We start from the raw sequence: 27,410 nt of genomic DNA on the forward strand, positions 1-27,410 counted from the left end.
ATGTATATTTGATAAAATAAGGTAAAAAGGCAAAGCAGAACATTCAATTAAGAAGAACAAAACTCAAAATCTGACCAGGCTTTTCACATCAAACATTTCTCTCCCACTGCAGGTTAAGCAAACTGACCTCTCTCTTACAATGTCAAACTTTCTCTAGTAACTAGTGGAAATGGATTAAAAAAGACCTATTTCCTGAGTGAAAATTAGACATTAAGAATACCAATCTTATTCTTTAAAATGACACAACTTCTTTTATGTAAGAAACTTCCCCAGCATGCATTTTGCACTGAACAGTCTACTTGTTTTTTTCTTTAAATGCTATCTGTTTAATTCTGTAAGGGATCTCAGGGACCTGACCCTGCGATGGACTGGTTCCCAGTGAACCAGCGGGAGACAAGTCAATGGGAGCAGTTGCCACAGTGCTCATAATTCAGCTACTCTAAAAGCCTAATGAGTTTTCTTAAGCAACCAAACAAGTTTTAACTATTAATTTATGTAAATAGGAGATGAATGCATCCATTACAATACAGAAGCCTGTGAGCACCATGCAGGTCCAGCCCCTTGCAGCCCTTCTCACTGGGGGGCTGCACAGGAAGGTCTAAAGCCCAGTACTATTATCAAAGTACACAGGCAAGAGAGCAATTTACTTGACCAGATATGCAAGATGGGGCAATCTACTCCTGAGGCAAAACAAATGCTAGACTACCACACTCCATTGAAGCATTTTATTTAATGCAAGCCAAGCAAAAAACAGCATGGAAAATAAGATACAAAACAGATACATGCGTGCATACAAATTAGAAAAGTTCCTTGACTATAAATTCATATCTAGACTTTCCCAGAGGTCATATTTTTCTGGTGCATACCTGGACCTAGATTCAAAATTTCACACATATGAGGACTGATTTCTAAATTTCAAAGGACATACATATGCACACACTCTTCTACTGAAGCTACATTTTATAGCTTAGGATTGATTTCAGTGAAGTCTTCTTAATGTGCTATTTTATTCTAGTGATAATTCCCATTCCAGGGGACTACAAAATAGAGCACAGGCACAGATCATGTAAGGATAAAGCCACATCTCATGTGGTTGCTGCACTTAACCTTTGGATCAGTGCCTAATAACCCATCCAAGATATTGCAATATCTCAGCATGACATACACAATGTTAAATCTTCTCTCTTAAATTTACCCCAAAGCAATACAAATGGTGGGTCACATTACACTAATTCCTGGTCCTGATGTTGCAAGCAGTACCTGAGGCAAAACTCCCTTTGAAATCACAGGCAGCTTTTTCTGAGGTGGGACTGAGTGATTTAACAAAGACAATACATTTCAATAGCAGGAATATTATAGCTTTAAGGAAACAAAGCACATTGTTCAAGGATATTTCAAGCATTGTTTTACATTTTATCACATTATTCTCATAATTACCTAGTAAATATATTTGTGCTGAATTAAGGAGTGATACTTGCATCAGTTCCTAAGTATAAGCTCCAGATCTGGAAAACTTTAATGTGAAAAACCATTTCACAATTGCTGGAAGAAAGACAAAAAAAAAAAAAAAAAAAACCCACAACAGCAACAAAAAAACCACCCACCCTTTCTAAAAATCCCTTCCCTCCATTTTCAAATGTCTTTTGCCTTCACATAGTTGTCATGAGACCTAGACTGTTCAAAAAAAAAAAAAAAAAAAAAGCACCAGCACCTCAGACACATTCAGCAGCAGAGAGGCAAAGACAAAGTATTTTGTTTAATATTATCTTTGTGTGAGATGGCTGTTGGGTACTAAGTTGTCATCTGGCACATAGATAGATGGCTGGCTCCAAGCTATAGAGAGCTCAAGTTACCAAGGTAAGCCTGTACAGGTCCATTTCTCATTGATGGGGTCCTTCCTGTCTAAGAAGGAAGAACTCATGCTACTGGGGAGTCCAAAATAAGTGGAGAACATCCTCTTGCTAAGGGGATTCATCCAAAAAAGCAACACATTTAGGCTATCTACTGTAAATGTAAATGAACAGGAACTCAGAAACAGTGGATGCATGATGGGCACCTTATATCTGAAGTGCATAGGCGTAGGTGAAAATTTGTGATTTTATGTAATGCATAAAAACCAGACTAAAAGAGTAGGAAGATAGACATAAGTCTTTAAGGAGAATGGCAGCTGACTAGTCTCAATATTATTTGGGGACTGAGACATATCCAGTGCCAGATAAAGAGCAAGAGCTAAGGTGCCTAAAGCCGCTGAGGAACAAAACACTTCTTGGAGCCAAAGCTGTCTGAACTGAGTGGTGAATCAGCCGCACATAGTTCTGACACCCTCTCTGCCCACTAGAAAGTCCCGAGAAATTTTAGAACTACTGGGAGCATTCCTGCTATAACCAGCAGATAAGGAAGGCAACATCTCCCAAAGGTTTGACAATGGCTACTTAGTTGCAATTACTCAGAATTGTGAAAGAAACTGAGCTCAATTTAAGAAAAAAAAACCCAACAACTTTCAACTGTAGCTAGACAGGAAAATGTTATACTCATCCAGCACTGTAAGTTTTCTACTGCAATAGCTTCAATGCTTCTCACGTTGAGTAAAGGAAAACACAAAGACAGTGAAAAGCAAAGCAGACCAATGTTGATGATGCAAATAAGATAAGAATCAGAAACAATGGCTTAAGATTAATTGTACCAGAATTTTTTAAAGCATCAACTACAGTTATCAATGAAAATGATACAAGAACAAGTGAGCTGAAGCAGCCTGCCCTCCAACGGAATGAAAACACTGACAAGAGAAAACTGCAAAAATTAAGAGTTCTTTAGCGCAGTACCCATTCTGAAACACATAGTAAAAGCCTATATGATAATAGTTTTGGATTTGTCCATAACGTTGGACAATTCCCCTAAAGCAGAAGTGTTAAACTCATGGTGGTTTTCATTTTTGCTGTCAAGAGCAGCCCACTTATTTAACTTGTTTCTAAATAATTCTTGCTTTCTAAATAATTCTTGACAAAACTAAGGCCACAATGAGCTGTAGTTTGTAGCACAGAAAGGTGAAAAACAGAACTGCCATCACCTGCATGCCATAAAAAATATGTGCTGAAAGCCACGTGAAAATTCACCTTAACCTCAAAGCTAACATGAAAAATACACTGGCTCAATTTGAGTAACCAAATTTAATAAGACGAACAAAGAAAAAAAAAAACCAAAACCCTACCCCATCACTAGTGAATGAAAACTACTTCATAGAGCCAGTTTTCAATAGAAGGAGAAAGGAAGAATTTAAATACCAGTGATGTGGATGTCAAATTTGACAGAAGAAAACTAACCAATTTTTGCCTACAAAAGAACAAAACGTAGATTGATACAACTTTGAATTTCACAGCGTAGTTCAGTAGTAAATAAGTCTGCATGACTTTTGCTTTTCCAACAGTAAAAATACAAAAGGAGGAAACACAAGATGAATCACAGCACAGAATAAGGCCTTTGACTCTGGAAGTTGCCAGTAAGCCTCCTCACAAAGCAACTATGATGCTGAAACAACCATGCTTCCCATATTGACTATTTGATTTTTCCATGAGATCACTATGTGACATTTTGTAAAAAAAGCTAATGGATCCATTAGTAAGGACTATGAACTTAATTGAACAAATTCAAATACTCTAACAATTACGTAAGATCATCAGAGGTTATCATAATCTTATGGTATCTTCATTTCTTGTTAATTAAATATTTAATCATAAAATCTTGTAGGCTTTTATATAGATTTAATTTAAACTGGAGCTTATAAATCATTAAGAAGCAGCTGGAACTATTGTTCCAAACGTTTGTGGTATCTGAACTACCAAGAATATTGGCCTCAGTAACAGCCAATCCCAGACTGATTGTTTACAAACGTCTGTCTCATTACACAGACGTTTAGATGAGGTGCTAAAGGACTTAATTTAGTAGTTGGGTAGAGATAGTGATAGGAGGATGGTTGGACTAGATGATCTTATAGGTCCTTTCCAACCTTATGAACTTATGAACTTATGAACTTATGACTCTGCATGAGCACTCAGCCTGGGCAGCAGAAAGCCCAGTGGAGCCTAGCACTTCTCCCACGTGACCAGTGGTCAAGTATGGTCCCATTCCCAGATAACAGGCAGCCAAGAAAGCCAGCACGTGCTGTCATAAAGATGGGCAGCACGTAACTGAGGAGTCCCTTAGCTCTCCTGGAATTTTTGAGAATACTACATAGAACCTTGTGCTACTCATTTACCAAATGAAAGAATAGTTTTGAGAAGGTACTTAAGCAGTTAATTCCTAGTATCTTCACAAAAATTTGGCCTACAGGCACTAAAATAAATTTAAATACTTTTGAAAACAGGACTTGAAAATACCCTATTGGGAACTTCAAGGATTTCAGCTGACAGTTCAGAATACAAAGGTCCAGAAGGTTTTTATACAATCTACTTTGCAAGCTTTCCATGATACAGGTCTAACAGACTGTCCATAACAAGCATCTTTGTGAACCATCTTTTTACAGGTTACTCATATTATTATTTCAACTTTTCTTGTTATGGGTAACAAAAGAATGGAAAATCAGAGCAAAACCTTGCTCTTCTTTCAAGCAACATAGCAACATACACAGTAAAAGAAGAAGAAAGAATAAAGACTGGAACAAGAGGTCACAATGTCTACATGTATTTTGTGTTACTTGAAATACCATAAAAATACTTAGTCTCCTACTATAATATCAGAAAATGTTCAAATACTAATAAAGGTCATAGAAGAACGTATATAAAATAAAACCAGAGTCTGCTTCACAACACTTCACAAATTTCTTCTCCCTGTCTTCCAAATGTATCTTTATAACTACATCATACAATGAAGGATAAGGATTTGTGTGGTTTTTTGTTTTTTTTTTTCCTGGAGAGCAGAGAAGCCCTAACAAGTTGGTTCTAAAATATTAGCTGAGAAGTACCAAGAAGTCATTCTTCCCAGGTATAGTCCTAAATGATTTTTTCCAGTAATGCAAAACTTTGAAAACTGCTTTCAGACCTGCTTCACAGTTAAACATCACTGCAGCATTCTATTCGCTTATTTATAATGGAGAACAAGTTTATAGAGATACGCTATCTGAAGTTTTAGTGTTCCAAATGCTTAAGTAAAAATATAGCACAATAAGATCCCAAATTCCACAGATGAAGAAGTAAAAGTTGGTTTTGAGTGTAGTCACAATTCAAAATTATTTATTTCTCTACCTTATAAATTAATAGATGAGTATGTACTGTGCTCATACGTGACAGTCAAGTCAGTAATAAGACTTAGGGTCTGAAGATTTATCCCTTTTTCAAGTCAGGCTCCTAGGACCTTTTTGCTTAGTGCTGGTTGGTTACCTTCTATTGTATGATTTACATATCATCATCTGATTGATATCTGTACATGCAGAGACTGCTATGAGTGAGGACACAGCTGGGCAGTGTTTCATGTTCTCCTCTTGTGAAACAAGGTATTTTATTTACTATCCTTTTATTTATTTATTTTCCCCTCAATAAATGTATTCATATTTTTCAAATTATGTAATCTCTCCACAGTATGTTTGGGCTGGCTGGATATTATGGCATGCAGCTCTTTTACAGGGCAGGAGAAAGGCGTGACATGAACGTTTCTGATATCCAAAAATAAATGAAAGAAAAAAAAGACATACGCATGCACGCAAGTGGAAGAATCATGTAGAAATAACTCGTAAAACTGTCATGATCGGGTCACTCTCTCAAACCTCTCCAAGAAGCTGAAAAATTGCCCTTCCTGTATCCCATTGTGGGAATTACCCACTGAGTTGCTTTTTTCTGTCTGTTTCTGGGAGCTGACCGGATGCTGATTCTGGAGCTGGCTGCCAGGTCTTCTCAGTGGAAAGCTCAAGTTTCTGGAATCTGCCCCAGCCAGCACACTGTGTTTGTTGAGCTTCAGTACAAGCAACATTTGTATGGTCACATTTTGCAGAGACTCAGTTAATACTTTTGTTGGCAACACTGGAGGAATGCTTGATTTTTAAGAATGCACATAGTCCTAGTTGTGAGAAGTGAAGCTAATGAAACTTTTGTTTCTGTAAAGAAAGATGTCTAGTTACATTGTTTGACAGATACAGAGAGCTTTGTAAAACAATGAAATATCAGGGTTTTCTTCTCATAACAATCTGAAAAAGATGTTACTGAAAGCAATTAGAAAAGTTATGCCATAGGATAAGGGTTTGAAAGTGGTGTGAAATTAAACCTTTAAATTGATAAAACTTTTCAGGCCTGTAAGAGAAGATGATAGTATAGAAATAATTTTAAAGTAGAAACATCTTAAAGTAGGTTTATGAATGAAGCAAAACCTTTCACTACCCTGAGATAAGCAACTGGAGAAGACAACCCACCCAGGGTACTATTACTTCACAAAAGCATCTCAACTGTAAGGAATATTTTTTTGGGAGAAAGCAAGACAAGACAAAGCTCTGATGATATTTGCAACTTTCTCAAGACTAGGTACAAACATTTGATCAACTTCACTTACAAGTATTTTCCCCACAATGCAAATAATAAAATAGGCTATGCAAATCCATCCCCTTTCCCAGAATCCAAATAATTTCAACCTTTTTATATAACATCCTGCTAATTCTGAGAATTTCCATTTTGCTGAGATGGGAAGTTAATACATATGTGTTCCTTGTCTCCACTGAAACTTTTTTTCCAGTTTCCTCTACTTAAAATACATTTATCACAGCTGGAAACAGCTTATAACTCCTACAGATGTTTGTACTTCATGTAGCATATAATAATATAAGTTCAACATAAAAAATAAAACACAAAGTCCAGATTTTCATATTGACCTTTAAATCCTGCTAGAGGCATCAGAATATATTATTAATTAATGACTGTGAATGAAAATGATTCCTACTCTATTTTTGATTACTTATTGCACTTCAACTACTTCAAAATTACCACTAACTAGAGATGATGATGACGGACAAGTAAAAGATGAAAAGTTTTAAGGGAATGTGAACTGAGGGATGCAGAGCATTATTCCTACAAAAGCTTATAAATTATGGAAGAAGCTTTAAGACTGTTAACATCAGTATATGCACTACAGGTGCTGTACCTACTTACTATGTACTAGATCTATTATCAAATTAAAAAGAGTGGATTTCTTACTAATGTTAACATCAGCATAAAGGAACTAATTGATTTTCAAATAAGAATCTATAACACTACTCCTTCAAGTGTTTTTCTTTCAAAAGATTTATACTGAAAATAGCCAGTTTTTTCAATGCAGACTATAACTCCTTTTGAATTTTGATATTTCTCTGTACACCAAGCCACGGCTAAACAATAGCTGCCCTCTCTTTCACTGTTAGAAAAAAAAGTTCTTTTTTCCGGTACGTCCATAAACCTTGCCTGTAAGACATGCACCTAGCACATAAACACCCAGCCTGTAAATGTTATTACAATCAGGCTGAGAACTATTTGGCTGATAAGACCACCAAGAAAGATGCAATTAAGTATAGTATAGAAGTTGCATGGGAAGATAGTACATGAGAAAAAGTGGTTTCTGTCAAGCCAGTACATAGCACTAAGTATTCACAGTATTGTGCCCTTTTCTACAAAATATTCTTTCCTCCTTTGCTCTTTGTTCCACGAGCCACTTTCACAGATGGCTAAATGTTGAAATGTTTGCTTCACATGGAAGATTTTAGCAGGCGTTTAATTTATATAACTGTGTGTACAAAGTATTTTCTCTGTACTTAAAATGAAGGAGTAGTTTTCCTTGCTTATTGATGTTCCTCAATTCGGTACCAGTAGTCTCTTACGACATGGTTTTATAACAGTTCTAAGCCAGACTAAGGCAACATTGCCAATTTAAGGTACAGTCTTTTTGTCCTCTGATGATCAGCATTCATAAAATTTCCCCTGCAGGAGCAAATGATTCTTTTGATAAAGAATCAGCTCCCTGATCATGTGGATGCCTGATTTATTCCAAGCAAAGGCCTGGAGACATGAGGATATGTAGCCAGGTAGAGCCACATGTTACCCCTCTAGAGAACTGCCTTTTCAGTAGCAGCATAGACTCAAACCACATCAGAACCATTGTAAACCTGTACTCCAAGGCTCAGTTTGTTGATACAGTACATCCAGACTTCAAGCTCCTACTGTTGAATCAAAAAATGATGCAGCAATCTGATTTGCTATGAATGCAGTCTGTCAACTTAGATTTGTTAAAAAAATCCACTGATTTCGGTACACTAATTTTATACCAGCAAGCTTTGTGCTGAATCAGGTATCATCTGTCCCCCTGCAGCTGGCATAAAGTCAGCATAAGCAGTGCATTGCATGCTCGGGCTAATTCAAAAGAAGAGTGACTGTGTGGCCACACCTGATCCGCATCAGATCAGCACAGTTGAATGATCCAGTAGATCACAGATGCACTCTGAATGCCTGCTGAACAGCCACCTCAATTTTTTCAGACATTCTGTTTGAGCAGACACACAACTTCCAGTCAAGCTACCATATTAGCCACAGGTCTGATGCTCTGAAGCTGTTAACTCTCCCTGACTATTGCTGAACTTAAGAACTGAGGAGCAGTATTCTCTGCTTCCCAAGGGCCAAACCTCACACAAACAGCCTGGGAAAAAGCAGAACTTCACACAATTGGTTCCTTGTGAAGACAATTTGAAAGACAGTATTTAGAGTGAAGATAATTTGAAAGACAGTATTTAGAGTGAATATTTAGAGTGAAGATATTTAATTTAGGGTTAGCTAGACTTCCCCCCATTCTACAGCAAAATACCACTTATTCTAGCAAACTGACGACGTTGTGAACAAAAAACAAGACTAATCAAATATAACGCTAATGTCACATTGTACTTGATGTTGATTTGTTTAGATGTTACAGAAGCATACCAATAAAAGACACATATATCCACATACCAGAGGAGCTAAATACATACAGATGAGTCAAATAATAATAGTCCAGCTTTATGAGTCCTTCACTGGTTTGGTTAACTGTGGCATAATTTTGGTATCATCTGATTGAAACATTGTCTGCACATTAATATCAGCAATAATGGACAAGTAGTATACTAGTAAAGGGCTGGTTCGTTGTTTCTTTTTTGGACAGGTTATTAATCTCTTCTTTATGCTGTCAAGATCAAGGAGAAACATGTTTGAATTGCAACTTTAAAACTAAACTCACAAATTACTACCATTATGTTAAGTGCTAGATATCCCACTGTGCAGTTTTGCTTTGTGAATTTTTACCTTCTTCCATGCACACTTTTAGCCACTGATCGCACAGCCTTTCAGTGTTTTCTGCCTTTTCCTTTAAATAAACTGGCTCTGGCTCCTTCCATCTGGTTCCCCTTCCGTCAGCAACCCTGCACCTGTTCACACCTCCTCTCCTGTTGGATTCCACTGAACATTTCCTCCTCTGCCAGGGCTATTCTGGCACTCGCAACCTTTCTGTCATTCAATCCATCTGTCAGAAGTGAACTTTGTTTACCGCAAGCTTCTGCTTTCTTCTTCAAGAAGCAAAGCCCCTCAAGGTCATTGTCAAATGAACTGTCGATGTGGATTTAAATCCACTTCTGCTAACCAGCAGAAGATGAAGTTCTTTGCAGTTCTCTATTTATGAAGATCAGTTTGGGATGTAAGAGAAATAATACAGAAGTAAAACAAGAGGCTTTAATCATGTATTAACTCCAACAGCTAAAATGTTTTTCTTCATGTACATATACCTCCTTACAAAGACTGGCATAATCTCTGAGAAGGACTTGCAAAGCTATATGAAGAAGTTAAAAAGAAAAAAAAATGACAAAAAAAATGAAAGCTTTCGATTCATTCTAACATCGTGCAACAAAGACATTGACTGAAAATGCAAAGAAAAAATAGGAAAGGCCAATTAAGTTTATGAGTTTTCAAACTTACCTACAGATGTTTAAAATGCAACACTATTTAAGGAGAAAAAAATCTTCAATACATTTCCTGCTTCTAAGCCTTGTAAACACACATTCATACATCTTTGTTAAAGTACTGCCTTACACATTAGGATGAATCGTAAAGATTTTTTGTCAGGAGTGAGACTAAATTCATATTGTCAACTGGATTACATTATTTTTAGCAACTCCCATGCCTCTGTCTCTTTTCAGGAATAGATTCTGATAAGTACATACCTCTGAATTATTAACTAACCTCCTCGACAGTCTCACTCTTCTAAAATAAGAAACAACTTTCAATTTAACTGCCTGCATTTGGGCATCCTTAAAAAAAAGGGGGGTAGGGAGGGAGGCATGAAAAAAGAATTATTTCACCAAGATTAAATGTAGTACAAAAATAATAAAATATAGAATAAATACAAACAATACAAAATAAATATAGAAGTACAAAACAAATATAAAAGTAAATACATATTTAAGTTTTATAAGCAATTATAATGAAACAACCATTTTATTATTCTGTTAAAAAAATGAATTTAAAGTAAAGCTTTCTGGGAGCAAATCCAGGAGGTAATCCAATCTCATTAGCAGAAATGCAGTTATACTTATGTTAAGTCTGAATTTGACTCTAATATAAATTGCACTGACAAGTACTACATAAGTTTAGCTCAATAATAACTTAACACTGATACATCCCTTATGTAGGGATTAGTCCCTGAATTTGCAAGCAAATGTTTTCTGATGTTATGATCATCTTTCCCAGAAAAATACATGCAGGTCAACAAAAGCACTGGAAATGGAAGAGGAACTTTGGGACAAACAATACACAGCACTGTCACACCTAATGACAAAGAAACTTTTAATCCTTATTTTGAGCGCTGTAGAAGGTATCTGAACAAGAAGCAGGTAATCGAGAACAGTTGTACCTGTTTCTGCAAAAGCAGAGTTTGATACTCAAATCACCAGGATACCACAGGGGCAACCAATGGCAGCATGCTATTAAACTCGCCAGGCTGCCAGCACAGACAGAGAAAGGAGGTCAGCTCTGTCGAGCAGGCGTCGGCAGAAGCAGCACTCATCTGCTTGCTCAGGACAGGCTTCTCCTGCTCACACTTCCACCCCCCGGCCAGCCACCGGCACCAGGGCACCAAGAGCGGGGGTGGCAAGAGCAGAGAGGCAGCCAGTGCTGGCATGCTCAGGTAATTTGCATGACTTCCTCCCTCCATCCACCAGCTACCTTCCACAGAGATGACAACCCTCAGGTTGATGCTCTTAAATGTCAAGTTAGATCAAATCTCTAATTAAGGACCTTTTGGTTTCTCTGTTGAAATATTTTCTAGGCGAGAATTTCAGGAGCAGAATCTTGCATAAGGGAAGAAAAACAGTCACCGTGACAGCACAAAGTAAATGACTACGAGCATGCTGTTAAAAGTGCAAGGCAGCTTTTAAAGTTAAGATCATAAAGACCAAGTGCTGATAGAAAAAGCGTATTTCAGCTTATTGTAAAACCTAGCTTTCAGATGGACTTGAGAGAAAAACTTGAAAGAAAAGTCCTAGACTAGTCAAGAGGAAAGATAAAAATTAGAAACATTACTGCAGTAGCAAACTCAGCCAAAAATCCAGCAGCTTTGAATACAAGTGTCTGAAAGATTATGATGGTTAAAAAAGATAAATTGTTATTCTGTTGTCATTAGTCATGCAAATAGAAAACAATCTGAATGAAACAGAAGAAAATATTTGGTACACATGCAAACTTATTACTGTTACTGCTGAATAATAGCTGCTCAAAACAAAGAACTTATAAAGATGCTTATTTTCTACAGTCTCTTCTGTATTTCATCTGAATTCACTGCTCGCTCCCAAGCGCTCTAAGTACTGTTGTTCCCGAACCACCCTCTCCACGCAGCAGCATTTTGGCTGCCTCAGCAACCTGACGTGCTGTATAAAAGATGAAATCATTAGAGAAATTTGATGCGACCAGTTGCAGTTTAAATGCCATGGAGAAGAATTTACATAAATCTAAGACTGAAATCTGAAATCATATTGTTTTTCTTGAGAAATTTGTACTGTAGGACAATGAATTAAGTTGCAAAACATGTTTGAATTCTTTATAAATGAAAAAGGTCATTTATAAACGTTTTAACGTTCAAAATTAACAGATGACTTTGGATTTCTTTATTTGTTCACTTATCTTTTTTTTAATCAGTGGCCTTTTAATGTTTGTAAAAGGATATTAAATATGTTTTAATGATTAAATAAAAAGATATTTAAATGTGTATTATCTTGACATGACATTTACAAGCTTCAAAATTTCTAAAAGGCACTGCCAGAACACAACAGAGCCGATTTATTTCAAATCATTCCGTATCAGTATTCGTAAAGCAGCATATGGTCTTATCGTGGCAGGTAAAATATTTTACCTTCTATAATAACGCAGAGCAGCTAATTTATCTACATGCTGTATAATGAGATAAACAATTTCAGCTGCACTATGAAAACCTATAGGAAAAGGAGAAGTACACCCCTCACACATTACTGATTTTTCTATCTATACATTCATGTAATTGTTAAGAATAGAGGTTTTTCTTTCTTCCATCCCCTTCTTAAATTATGTTAAAGCAAGATCTTCTTTTCATTTGGGGAAATATTTTCAGTTTCTACAGCTGCAGCACAAGAGAAAGACATTTTCATGAAGTTGCTCAGGGAAAAAGGAAGGAAAAAAAGCCTTGCAAGGTTATATTGCAAGTTAGAATGAATGACAACTTTTAAAGCTACCCCAATCATTTACTAGTGTTCTGCTATACCAAATAAGTCTAATTTTTTCTGACAGTACCAAATTAGATTTATTGCAAAAAACTACTGCATAAATAGCATATGATTATGTTATACCACCTATTTCAAATCCCTGAAATGTTTCATCTCCTCCCTGCTCAAAACGAATAATTGAACCAAGCTATAAAACTGCAAAAGAGATATTCACAATTTCAAAAGCAGATGCAGGAGATGTACATTCTGTTTTCAATTGTCTAAAAATGCATCCCACACCATGATCAAACACAACTGGACAGTAGTAAGCCAGGTTCCCTTTGTCACATTGGGATCCTATTCCTCTCTTCCTCAATAAAATTTTGTTTTCATTTCTCTTTCAAGCTGAAAGTCATCGACTTACGGTATGACCCAGCAATCTTTTCTCACATGACCACCTCTTCCAGAAGAAATCCTATAGATCATTTCTTAATGAATAAAATTTTTCATGTCACTCAAGACCAGAAGACTCAGACCTTAATTCACTTCTCAGAAACTCTCATTTACAAAGAAGTAAGTGCCTACTCTGAGCATAAACAAAACATCAGAAGACTGCTCTCACTCATCAGTGGGGCCCAGCCCTGCGGGAAGTTGCTGACCCACAGCTCTTCCCCATTTCAATAGAAGCAGTTTTATCATTGGTTTCCCAAATCAATCCCCACAGCTACACGATTTTGCCTTTACAAGTTCTACATTTAACATGCTGCCACAACAAAATTCATCCCCACGCATCCTTATATCGTGGGACAGGGTGAGAGCAAATAACACTTGTGCAGGGCACGGGCAACCCGATGCACCTAGCAGGGCTGGGCCAAAAGCTCAGGAGGCCGCACAAGGCCAGGCAGCGAGCTCACATCTCCCATCACTGCGCGTGGTGGCCAGGCGCTCTATCCGCCTCAAAGTTTGTGCAGCTTCTGCCTAGAAAGACACTGCAAGGTCTTATCTCGGACCAACGGGCACACCACTGCACACATCGCGGAAGGCTGCGGCTACCCTGCCGCTTGCCTCTCGGTGGTCAGTCCTCCCAGCTGCCCTATCTGTTACTGTCTGATTAGTTCTGCTAAGGAGCCCCTCCCCGGCCAGCTTTCCCCGCCATCTGTTCCACACACGATGGCTGCTGCCCAGCAGCCTTGCGCTGCCCTCCTACCTGGCACCCGGCTCCCGGCCTTACCCCAAAGTGCTAACACAGGTTCTCGCTGCTGGCAGAGTCAGGATTTCATTACTACTACTTTGACAAGTGCAGGGTTGTTTGTAATTTCTCTTTTATCCTGATTTTGATTGTACAACCACCTCCCACTGATTCAGTTTGCTTCAGTTTTGTTGCTCACAGATTTTACTCTCCACATTAATCTCCCTCTGGCATGTTACTGCATCTGTTCCCTTTTTTATTATTAATTTTCAAATTCCCACCATTTTTGACAAAAAGGAGGTAATCTACACTCTGCTTCTGCCCATTTCATTTTCTTTAATTTGGAAGATAAGTATGAAAGCGTGCCAAAGAAGTTAATTCTCCGTTAACAGTTTATTTTCTGGCATCCCTATGCCTTTGTATATGAAAAAGAGATAGAAATAAATGTTGACTGAATCACAACAACACAGTTGCAACCATCCCTAAATTTAATGAAAAGTAAACATATGAAGCAAGATCTAAAAAGTTTATTAGTTATCAGGAGTTGTTTCATGCTATCACTCTCCCCTGCATTTTACAATAATGTTTTTGCATAAAATTAGCTAATGTAAAAAAAAATAAACCTGAAATCAATCACTGCTTACACTTTATTTCTGCTTTTCCCCTTTCCCCCCTCCCCAGTATAAGTGTTATTGGTCCTTTTGTCAATCAGGCAGTCTGGAAACATAAAACAATAGCTCAGTCATTTAATATTAGCAACAACATATCTTTGACTTCTTTCCAGCAGAGTCGATGGACTCTTTCCGATGCGCTAAAACTGTTGGAAAAAGTGTGCTGCTAACTATCATTTGCTGGAAAAAAAAATGCAGTCCAAACACACAATAGACAATATCAGGCGTGGAACTGTCTAGCAGACTATGCAGAACTAACTCCTACAAATGGAGAAATCAGTTTATAATTTAGAATTTAATAGCATAGATTAAGTGGGAAATATGATGTCTGAGGTACACATATGATGTCTGAGGTACACATCAGTTCTAGCAGTTCTAATAAGGAATGCTGGTGACATCATGAAGCACAGCAGCAAAGCCGTGCCTAAATAATGCCACAAGAAGCTGGAGGTGGAATGATAGATTTATGTGCTTTATTTATTACACACATACTACAATTAGTCAATGGCATCGGTGAAATTTGAAAGAGGCTTCTAGGTAACCTGTGAACAGGAGAAGGGCTATAGCACTACTAAAATCTACTGTACTCTCCAAATGCCACCTCTCATACACTGCTTCCTAGATAATGTTTAATTTGTAAAAATGAAGGAGAAAAGAAACATCATGTAACTGAAAAGATCAAGAACTACATCGTCTTGTCCACATTTTTCTTCAAGAAGGCAGCACAGGCATTCAATTAGCCTGACGTGACACGTTTAACTGAACACAGAAGCATAGTTTCATACATGGGTTAGCAACTTTTCTTCAACTAAAAGCCACTCAAGTACTGTTTGTAATGTTTTAAATATGCAAACAATAAGTGAAAAACAAATCTACTCCAATTCCATTCAATTACATCTCCCACTAAATTTTAAGTAACATTACATCTACATGTCTTAAGCCCTCTACCTATCTCCGTGTCTGAGAAAACACATGATGACACAGAAAAAGTTCCATTTTGAAATTCCTCCAATTCTTAAGATTTAATTGTTCTGGTATATGTAAACAAGAACTACAGCTGACAAACTGAAGCAAGTAATAAATTCTGATTTGTTTTGTAACAAAAAGAGGAAATACTTTTTAATGATGATTGCATTACACTAGAATAGTGAAAATTATTATTAAATTAGATGACATACTAAAATCTGGGCAAGCTGTTAAGGTCTTGCATCTTTTATATGATCTATTCCGCTAGCATACCAACATGACTTTTAACAGTTACTCTCATGAGCCAAGAACAATTGATCTGTTTTATAGTCCTTAAGGAATAGATTCACATAATCAGCAAGACTCAAACATGTCAGTGTAATGATAATTTAAAGTTGTTTTCAGAATCAATTTCAGAATATTTTTCTACTGAGCAAACTACTAGAAATAAATACTAATCAAAACTAGAGTAAACAAAAGAAAAGTTACACAAGTATGGTCAGATTCATAAATGGTGACATCTACAAAATTACATGATTGACAATTGAAACTACACTGGAAGGCTTCCATATTTTGCCAGTTATTTGAAAACATACACATTAGAATTACTAACTAGATTCCATATCAGAAAGGCATGTCAATAGCGAAGATTTCTAAGCAACATTCTGCTCCAGAAACGAAGGTAACAGAAAAAGGCAAATTTAAACTCTGTGGCAATGGTTTATAATAGCTGATCGTAACCTCTTTCTTGATTTTTCTAACAAGTACATTTTGTTAACTTAGAAGCTGTTTAGCAGTTAATCAATCAACAGTGTTTGAAAACTGGGATACTTGAAAAGAAGTGGTAATCCTGAAAAAGAGTACAATTCTGCAGAACACTTTCCCACTAAGACACAGATAGTATGCTCTCATTTAATCCCTTCATATAATCCTTACTGTCTCATGTTTATATACTAAAATCTAAAGCTCTTGCACTCATTTTATTATTCTATTCATTTACAATATTCAAGCTTAGAATCAGTGGATTAGTAAATAACTTTTTTCATTAGTAATTAAGTCATACAAAGCAAAGAATTCTTTGCATAACTCATCAGCTACATTTAATTTTTGCCAGAACAAAGAAAGTTCTTGCAAGGCAATAGAAATAGCATCCACAACAGTAAAATATCAGTACAGGCCTCCCTCAAGTTCAGCTTTTAGAGGAGACTTGCAGTTGACCAGCTGGTTCTGTCCTGAAAATAGGGAAATCAGCAAGACAAGGCCAAGGCCAGAATACCCAAGAGAAGCACTGAATTAGTGCAATTTCTGTAGCGACCTCCCACAGGCAAGACTCCAGAGCTTAAAATCTGTTTTCCTTGGCAAATGCCACAGTGAACAAATCCACAAGCCCCATAGGATTGCTATTACCACTACCCTTCAAGTGAGTATTTTCACTGGCACAGCTGCCATTTCAGGTGTAGGAGGAGGAGGAGAGGCTGCAAGTGAATCAAGTTCACATAAGACCACTATGGATGTACTGCACCATTAAAAGCACACTGGTATCACAACAATGAACTGCAATGTCATTAGAGACATGTAAATCTTGAACCTTCAATAGTACAAAAGTTTTTCTACCAGAAGTGATTGGAGAAGGAGAGGAAAAGTGTAATATGAGTTGGGTATCTTTTCCTCTGTGACTTGAGGAAAAGAGAAGACAGTGTGAGAAGATCTCTAACTCTGTGTTACCAAAAAAAGTAGACAGGGACCAGGGATTTATTGCTTCTGAACTACTGTATCTCATCCTTCCCCAACCACCACTTGTGACATCAGCATCACCTACTGTATTTCTGGAAAGAAGATGCACTCCAAAGATAGGGAGAACATAAAAAACCTAAGAAGTATTATAGAATTTGAGAAATACAAAGGAAAAATACTTCAATATTTCAATTTCCTAAGCTTTAATGTCTTTCTCATGACGATATGCCAGTATAGAATACATTTTAGTATCTAAAATATATTCTCACAATCAGAAAACATAATACAAACACGAAGTATAAAAAGTAAAATAAATAAAGATTAAGACAGCTCGGAAGAGTGGCCACACTAAGTCAAAGAAGCTGTTCTAATTTGGTGTCTGTCTCGTAGAGCAGATAAAAGCAGATGCCTATTAAAGACTGTGAGAACAGGACCAGTATAGAGCATTACTTGCCCCAAATACTGTTTCCAGTGTTTTGCAGCTCACAAGATTCCCAAGTCAAACACCATAGATTGTAAAGATACCTGAGTCATCAGTGTGTTAGGTGCCTACCAGAGGTACCACACAATATAAAAGCAGTCGATAGTGCTCATTTTTACAAGTCACACATTTTCATTAAATTTCATTGGCTAGTCATACTTCCTCCAAGACATGCAGAATTTTATTGCATATAATCAGCCTTTTGCTAAAAGGAGCACGGTAAGCCATTTGGTAAACTATCACAACAAATCATTATTAATAAAGTTCTGCTAAATCAAAACTTTAGATATCTTAACAACTCACCCAAAACTTTTTCAAGTTCATTAACCTCTAGCATATTTTTTCTCTAAATACAGGCTGTTAGAGTGGTACTTTCTTCCATCTGTTAAACTACCGTGCTCTGAATTACACAAACGTAGCTGAATAAAAAACTGATTCATTGAATTGACTAGTTTAGATGAAGCTGTATTTTATTTCTATTTACTCAATGGCAGAATTCTCATAAAGCCCAAAGACTTGGATGAACATGCAGACATTCTGTTGAGTGATAAAAATTCAAGGGTTTTTTTTTCCCCTCCCATGTGAAATTTAAGATATCTAAACTTTTTGCTTAAGGATTGAGTAAAAGAGTTCAGGTTTGTATCTAGATACACAGTTTCCAGGTGAGAAGAGGGAAGGAGTTAGGAAAAAAAAACAACACATACACAACCAAAATCTTTCACCAGTAAGACAATAATGCTGCTTGTGACAAAAGGAAGAAAAAAACTAAACTCAAGTGGGAATGAATAATTGGCATGATAATCGTCTGTTGTTTTCTAGAAATGTGTAATGAAAAGGTTACTTATCCACTGAACAAGTGACTTAAACACCCTCTTCCACATACTTCAGTTTATCTCCTGCATGTAGACAGTTAATATTACCTTGATTGTTTAATTTTCAAGGAAACGTAACATAATTAGGTATATTTATATATTCCTGGTCATTCAGCTGCATAAACTTCACATTATTAATCTGCAAATTCCTATGCTTCAGGGTACCACTGTACATTACATTCTGAAATGACATTTTAAAGTATCCTTGTTCATTCAGTAACAATAACAAGAAAGTAGCTGTACTCTTCCGAACTCTTTTTCCTGCCTAAAAGGATGGCACCGCATCACTGGAGTTAAACATTGCCTTTGTTCACACTGGTAATTCACTTTTAATGGCTATAGTTCATAACTCAGACATTCAAGTCTTCACTTTTAATTTGACTGAGGGCTGCCCATGCAATGACTGAACTATCAGCTGTGGGGAAAGCCTGTGACAAAAACATTAGCAGAATGAAATTGGTACTATAGCATGTAATAGGATAAGGGGTACCTGGAGAGGTGCAGTTGGTGCTCAGATTTACTCAGCAGTTCTGTCAGTTTTAGGCACTCCTCTCTGGCTCCTGCCGCATCCTGCTGGGCTTGTTTCAAACACTTCTTACTTCCATTCAGCTCTAATTCCAGTTTTTCTATTTTCTTAAAAAATTATAGAAGAATAGAAAGTATATGTAAGAAGTGTGTGGAAAAACATTTAAAGATAGCAAATCATAATGTGATAAAAACTCCTGAAAAATAACATATGCTTTTGCTTTAGAACAAAAGTAATTTGATGATGCAAAACAAAGCATTTCACATTATATTTTCATGGAAAGTCAAAATCAAAACACATGTCATATATACCATAGATATAATAATACACAATCAATATTACTGTCTTCACATGCTTAAGAGATCCATGTATATAATTATGTTTTTATTTCCTCATGTGAATGCTTCCAAATTTGTACCCGTAACTCATCGTGTCAGAAAGCAGAACAGCGACCATCTTTAGATGTTGTCATATACAGGACATCCCCAGCATTTACCTAGTTTGCTTATCTATTACATAAGCAACAAAGCACGGGAATCAAGCTCTAGTCATACTCTTCAAATATTATGTAAGAATACAGGTAACTTTGTGATTTTACTGTTATAAAACAAGTTATTCATGACTGAATCCTATACACTGGTCACAGTTAATCCTGTCATGTTCTTTACATTATTAGTCCTTGTATGTCAACTAAACCAAGAAAGTAAACTTAATTTAGGTAACAAATATCACATACAACCATGTGGAAAGTTGCATGATGAGTATCATTAATCCCAGTGAAGCACCCTGGAATTATAACGCTATCAACACTTGAAATATTTTCTACAAACATTCTCAGAAGAAATAGAGTCCATGTATAACATATAAGTACCGGTAGGAATACATTTGAAACCTAAAGATGCGCTATGGAGGCCACTGGAGTTCAGAATAAGCTAACAAAATACGTTTTGTTTTGTTTTTTTTTTTTTTAACATAGTTACTATCTTACTCAAACTCCCTACATGAATGTTAATAGTTAGAGCGAGAGAGAACTTGCATGCTTTTAAGTCATCTAAACTGTGAAAGGACATTTGAAGTACATAATAAAATTGTTCATGAAAAGTCCACGCTGAATAGCTATTATACTTCGAATTAGAATCATAACTTCTGTGATAGCTTCCTCATGTAGACAAGCCTTAATATCATCATCAGTTAATTAAATTATTCATTCAAATAACCTACAAGAACAAATGAATGTATTTCAGTGCCAATATTTGCACTTGAAGCATCTTTGTAAAAATGTTGTCCCTGTTCCTCTCATGAAAACGTTAAATCAAATCTCTTCCAGTACGTTATGATGTTGCAGATAAACACAATTTCTCCATCCAGAAAAAGGTTTCTGAATGTTCTTTTATTTTTCCTTGTTGATTTTCGATACTAGTAATTACTGTATACTTATTTTTTCCCCTAAGACCATTCAACAGAGGTTCGTGATGTTTTGATTAGAATTTGAATGTCATCTTACTTTATGACACAGAATGCCTCTCAAATTAAATTGCTAATTTCAATTTTGAATACAAAGTTAGTAATTGCAAGAAAGTATTTGCAAGATCATTAGTGCTCTTCCCCTTTGAAGACTGTAACAACCCATTACACTGTCAGAATATTTTCAAACCAAGCAATATATACTTGGTCTTTTCACTTATTTCCAGAGAATTCTGCATACTTTAAGTAGAGCAACAGAAGTCTCAGAAAGTTATCTGCACTCTAGTCTTCTCAACAGCAGTAGTTGGACACTATTATTTCCCCATTTATTTTAAACTAGGACGTGATTTTTTTTCTCACTTTAACAAGCTAAAAACAGAGAAGTCCTTCAACATTCTTTAAGATTTGGTTTAAAAATACCTCTCAAAAAAAAAAAAAAGAATTAGTTGGAAAAAACCAACTAAGTATTTGAAAAAGCCTATTTATCTTCACAGCTGTGAAGACAAATACATTTCACCACTGCTCCATCAGGGAAAAGCCTCAGTGAACAGAAGGGCTTTACACCATTCCCTCAAGTTAAACGAGTTCAGTCAGATTCTGAGAGAGACATACAGAAGGAAGCAAATTCAAAATAGAAGAATCTCTGGTGAGAATATTCTATCAGCCAGATGCTGAACCTCCAGGTTTCAACCCTAAAACACATCCACAGATTTCAGCCTGAAATCTGATCACTCTGATATGCAGAGCAAAATAAATGAATTCTCAATCAATGACTCCATAACAGGATCTTTACAAACCCATAGGGGTCTTAAAACTTAGACAAAAAATAACAAGGATGCAAATGTAGGTTTTCAAGACCAATTTTACTTCTGCTATTTTCATCAGTAACCACAACATTCAGAACACACATACACAGGCATATACGCATGTTTGTGCGAATGCATACACAGATACATCTTAAATACCAGCATTTAGGTGTCATCACAATGCAAGTGATGAGAAGAATAGAAATTCTAACTTGGCATTGGCCATAACAGAACTAGCAGACAACCTCAAAAGAAAAGAATGAGAGGAAACTTATTATCACCCAAGAGGACATGCTAACAAGTCAGAAGTTAGAGGTGTCTGATCCAGGCACCATTTAAAGGCAGTAACTAAATTATTCTTTCTTAGACACAGAAACAGTTATTAAAAACAATGTGGTAGAAGCCAAGCATTATTATGTGGGAAATTCACAGCCAAATGTTAGATGCTCCCTCAGTTTAATAACTCAGACAATGGTTCGAAACACACAAAGACTCTGAACCTGTGATCTGTTCATCAGTAAAAATAAAACTCTTTCCTCTCCTGCAAAATAATGTCAGACTCACAAATGCACAGACTGTCCAGAAATATCACAAGTCAAGCTCATCACAACGTAACCAGAATTCAAAATACAGAAAAATTCCATTATCAACGAGTTTTCTTCACTGTTCCTCCAAGGAACCTTATCAAATAACGTATTTCCAAAACTACTCATATGCAGGCTTGTTTTTGTGTTACTTTTAGTAAACATTTCTTCTACAGAGAAGCTGCAAGCAGTTCCATAGCTGCTATCTGGGCCTCAGCATAACCACAGGGAGAATCAGAAACAAACTACCAACTAAAGTATTTTGACAACAACTCCACTTCTCATGCAGTGTTAATTTGATCCCTCAGAGCCTATCACTTGCAATGCAGCTTTTTACATGATCAGATAATATTTCTTCAAGATACTTAACTTTTCAATGTATGTGAGAGACAAGAGATGGAGCACAGAACTGAAAAAAGACAGATGACAATCTTGAGTTTAAGAAAATCTGAAACAGATTTTCAGTATAACAAGGAACAGAATTATCATAATGTATACGTACAACAAGACTACATTAAGGTTGGAATGCTGGAACAGGAAACTTCTGGTGCCTAACTCCTAAACTTTAATATTCTTATTACTTCTGCACATAATTTTAAAAGTATTATTTGATCTGTCTTGCACTACCTAAACTCCTAGGAGTATGAACAGGCAGTTTGCCAGTGAAAGATGGTAGCCTGAACCTCAGCAAGAAAAACATCAGTATTACTAAGATGAAGCATATTAACACCGCTCAACATTCCTATGCAATTCAGTTGAAAGAAGGAAGCTTTAACAAACAACAATTAACACACTGTTGAAATAATACCACAGTAAAAACTTATTTTATATGCATATGCATACATATATCTTTATCTACTTTTTCATTATTTATTTTTATGTTCGCAGCATTTAGTACATTCTATAGTTTCATGAAACTGTTGGAATTCTAAGCATTTCCCTTGTCATTCATTAGTTCATGAGTTTACAGTCTTTTGACTTTCATGATGCATTTTTAGGATAGCACTGGAGATGCTCTTTCAGTGAAATTAATGCATCTGACTAAAAAACATTTCTCAAACACTGAATGAACCTTCATATATCCTCTTCGTTAATTATCTGAAATTATCTTCACCTATCAATACTCATGTATTTGTAAAAGCATGTTTTTTAATTAACTAGACATCTCTAACTCCACAAAATCTGATAAAATTAAATAACGAAATAATTTGATTCAAAACAAGCCAAATTAAAGATTAAAATAATTGCTTAATTCTTTTCATACTGATGCTAATTCTATTGTATGTGGAAAAATGGAACTTTAAATTCTAAACTAGCAGATGTTTTTCACAGAATTTTAAATAGCAGCAATGCTGACAGAAAAGACAAATACTATTTTTTATATTAAATAAATGAGAATGATTAAGTGAAGACAAGCCTTTTAACAAATAAAACCAAATGAGCTAATAATTGATTTATGACATTCACTATTACACCAGTATTCTTACATATCAGGTATGAAAATATATGGTATAACCTAAAAATAAATTCTGCACTAACTGTATCATAGCACAAATTCCTCAGTACTATAACTTTGGAAGAAAAGATATTTCCATGAATTTACAGTTCTTTCTTTTCTTTCTTTCCTACTTCATTCCCTTCGTTTTAAAATATTAGAATATTAAAAGGACATAAAACCAAGAAAAAGAAGAATAAAGACAAACAAAGTGAAATATAAATTCTATGGTTGTTGGTGTTTGCAGCAAAAGGCAATCAACAACTATAAAATAAGATACATTTCGAATTAATATATAGTAAAATTTTACAGGCCCTGAAGCTTGGTTTCACTTACTATAAGAGCCCTTCAAAGCAATGAAATTAGTGATAATGCACAGCAGTGAGGCTAAAATAAAGCTCCTTCAGTACTACCATTCGAGTGCACTTAACCATATGTAACAGCAATAGGGAATTTTTGCATTGTTTAAAACTGACTTCAACCCATGTTGCTTTCTTTACTTATTTAAATACGAATTCATCAAAGACAGAATTACCACTCACAGTTTCTTTTCTTATTTTTTAAATTAGAAGAAAGAGCAAACTTTTTGTAGCAATGATCTAAGGTATTTACTTTGAAGATAGAAAACTAGCAGCCTACATTCAGCAGGGGTCACTTGCAGTCATTTCCATCCTAATCTTGATATCAATCAAGCAACACTAAGTTCTGATCAGTCTCTAAACCTCAGACCTCCCAGGCATGGCCATCTGACATAGCATATTGCACCTGAAGAGCTATCCAACTTCGTAAAGTGAGTTAGGGCCATCACAAGGTTAACCTCTGCTAGGTCCCAACAATGTTTTTCTCCCTTCTGAATTCTATGTGAATTACTTCCATTCCCTATTTAAATCTGGTTGGAATACAAGATAGTTTTGACTACAATCGGCTTTAAAGGAGAAAATTCCTTTCTGAAAGAATATTTAAGATTAAAAAACTGTGACGATGTACAAATAAATCACAAGAAATACAATATGAGAAAGTACACAAAGATTACCTCTTTAAACTAGAATCAATTCTCTAAAAGCATAGAACAGCCCGTAGTTCTACAAATCATTAAGCCCAAAACATAAACCCAAAACTAGGGATGAATTTGAGAACCCATTCATGTCCTGACACTGGAAGATGATAACTGTGAGCAGAAGTATGGAAGTATCTCCAATTAAACACAAAGCTCCAGTTCACAAATCTATGGATCTCCAGATACCAGAGAAAAAAACAAGGATTTAATGTAGATTAATAGTAGAGGCTGCAATTTGTTAGACAGATAATTATTCTAGCCTTATCTAGCGGGAGTCTTGCAGTGTACTAAGTTTTGTGACCACATTACCACTTAAACTGCAAAGATATAATGGCATCTGGCAGTAATGTGGCACACCTTCACCATAATAAAGGGCAAAACTTCAAGACCAGAACCATCACCTACGCAAAAGTCATAAGCAACAAACCTGCCTCCAAAACGATTATTAACAGAAATGAGGGGCAATAGATCGCTAGAAGAGAGGTAGAGAAAGAGCAGGGAATAGCATGGAGGTGGGATAATCTGAAACACATTTTTAAATCTAATCAAATCATTTCTATCTGTAACTGTTAGTCAAGTGCAGCTGGGGCAAGAAAAAAATGAAAGACAAGATCTGTGTTGCTAAGTATATATTTATGAATATGCACACACAATTTTTAAATTAAGCAATACATTAACACAGCTGTCCTTGTGCAAACTCTCAAAGAGCAATATGGCCCCTGGATATTGTCAATAAATTTCTTGAGAAACAGACAAGAATGCATATACAAGGATTTTACCTCATTATTTTCTTGAAAATAGTTGAACCGCAATGCTATTTTGTGAATAAAACTTTCAAACCCATGGAGATTACTACTGTAACATTTTAAGAGATGACATCACTGTACTAGAGATTAGCTCAGTAGCCACCAGCAGAGATAAGAAAAAGATTTTGTACTACAGTGGAACAAGATTTTTGTTTCTTTTTAAATAGACTGCAGCTGAGGGTGAGCGGAGAGTAGATGGTTTTGCTCACTGATTTAAAAATAAGTAATCAGAGAAGGAGTAATACATATAAGAAACACAAATGGAAAGATTACTCCTCTGCTGAGAAACAAGAGAGAATGAAGTAAGTTTACTACTTTTATCCTTTCAAACACATCCTTCGCATGACTGATGTGGAATTATCTCTTCCTAGAAAGCATTAAGAAAAGCTACATAATGACAATATAGAAGTGATAGTCAGGGAATTTTACATTATTTTCCTTCTGAGTAAGTTGTTAGCACATTGACTATTGATAAAGTCATCCTTATTCTAGTATAAGAAGAAAAATAATCGAGAAAACAGGCTTTTCTGTAAGCATTAACTACTATACCAAAAGCTGTGCAATTCCTTTTCTAGTTCAAATAATGTTTAATGTAAATAATTTTATGTGTTAACAAAGTAGCACCACTCTGGGTCATAGAGCACGGATCAAGATTACTTGGGCCATTAGCAGCCATGAGAAATAAAGTTCTGGTAAGTAACATGGGCTGAAAAGGCTCATCTCACTGTTTTGTAGCAAGCCAGTTGCATTTAGAGAAGTAGACCAGTACAAAAACCGTAGAGAAATAAAAAAAAATCTACTATTAGGATTCCTAGCATCAGATATATTTCTCATGAAAACGGGATAAAGAGTGTATAAAGAAGGGTGATTCCCAGTGATTCTTGAGAATGGATAGTTGACATAGGAAAGCAATGCAAGAACACAGCAGGGACAGCAAATATTTCATAACTGTAATTAGGTACCTCTTTTGAAAATATGGTTCAGTTCCAGATTGATGGTTTTACCTCAAAAATCTTGAGTTGAGCTACTAAGCTCAATTATTAAAATATTTTTCTCCTGAATAGGTTAGAAAAATTGTAACAAAGGAAATCATAAAATAGTAACATTTTACTCCCATCTCCTTCACCTATTTTGAGATTAGGACTTGGAATATATATACAAAAAAATTTACTAGAAAGCATTTAGTCACAGTAGAAGATTATCACATATTCTTCCTTAAGGCTTTCTTGTTCAGTAGTAATTTTGTGGGTTTTTCATACTCTAAAGGCCATTATTTTCAAAGTCAGATAAGAAAAAATCTGATCATAAAAAATTTCAAGATGTCTGGAGTATTTACCATTTTTCCTTCCTGCCAAACAGCACTCAAGTATGCTTATTAATTTAACAATTTCTTTTAAAAACAGAACTTTCTGAGGATCTTTTTAACTGACGGAGTCACAAAATGTTCAGTATAAAAATGATTGTTCTTCTAACAGCTCTATATTCTGACATAGAAGCCTAACCCATCCTCATCAGAGTACCAAGTATTGCACTTCTATTGAGTTTCAAAACATCTGGTGATATTATGAATGCCCCAGACAGTGAAAAACAACTTTTAAAGCATGTCTCTCAGAAGCTGCATATCTATTCACAAGACGACATTTCAAGGATTCATTGACTTCAGGAGGTTGTATTTTGTCTTGTATTGGACACACTTTAACCATTTCCAGAATATATACCCAAATTCTTGGCCTGTTTTACTTTTGATGAAGACAGTCAGTAATCTCTTCATTTATAATGCCTAAATTAGGTTACTATAAATCATGGATTTATGACAAATGAGATAAACATTCCCAAAATACCTTTTGGCAAAATGCTTTTGGACTGCAATTTTGCCAGATTTTTATTTGTCTGCAAAATTGTCATTCAGTCTATAATGTATGGAGACATCATTTAGGTTCTGTCATACAACAGAAAAATGCTCTTATGTATAACTCTTTCTACGTGTATAGGTAGTGCATATTAGCGACTCCATCTTTTATTTGGGCTTAGAAATACGTACTGGCAACTTGTAAAAAATCTAGGGTTT

At 35.8% G+C, this 27,410-nt stretch overlaps 1 protein-coding gene across 2 annotated transcripts in view; it reads right to left on the reverse strand.

Moving 5' to 3' along the window:
- The window catches only part of SDCCAG8 (SHH signaling and ciliogenesis regulator SDCCAG8), an 89,479-nt gene that overhangs the window by 35,854 nt on the left and 26,215 nt on the right, over positions 1-27,410 (reverse strand). For both annotated transcript variants that reach the window (XM_065729741.1, XM_065729749.1), the window contains exon 13: positions 19,095-19,237. In XM_065729741.1, coding sequence (XP_065585813.1) covers positions 19,095-19,237 — 143 coding nt within the window. The remainder of the gene's footprint in view (positions 1-19,094; positions 19,238-27,410) is intronic.

The sequence above is a fragment of the Cyrtonyx montezumae genome, unplaced genomic scaffold (assembly GCF_038088225.1).
Source record: "Cyrtonyx montezumae isolate F1298 unplaced genomic scaffold, pur_monq_1.0 scaffold_0, whole genome shotgun sequence".
Taxonomy (NCBI): Eukaryota; Metazoa; Chordata; class Aves; order Galliformes; family Odontophoridae; genus Cyrtonyx; species Cyrtonyx montezumae.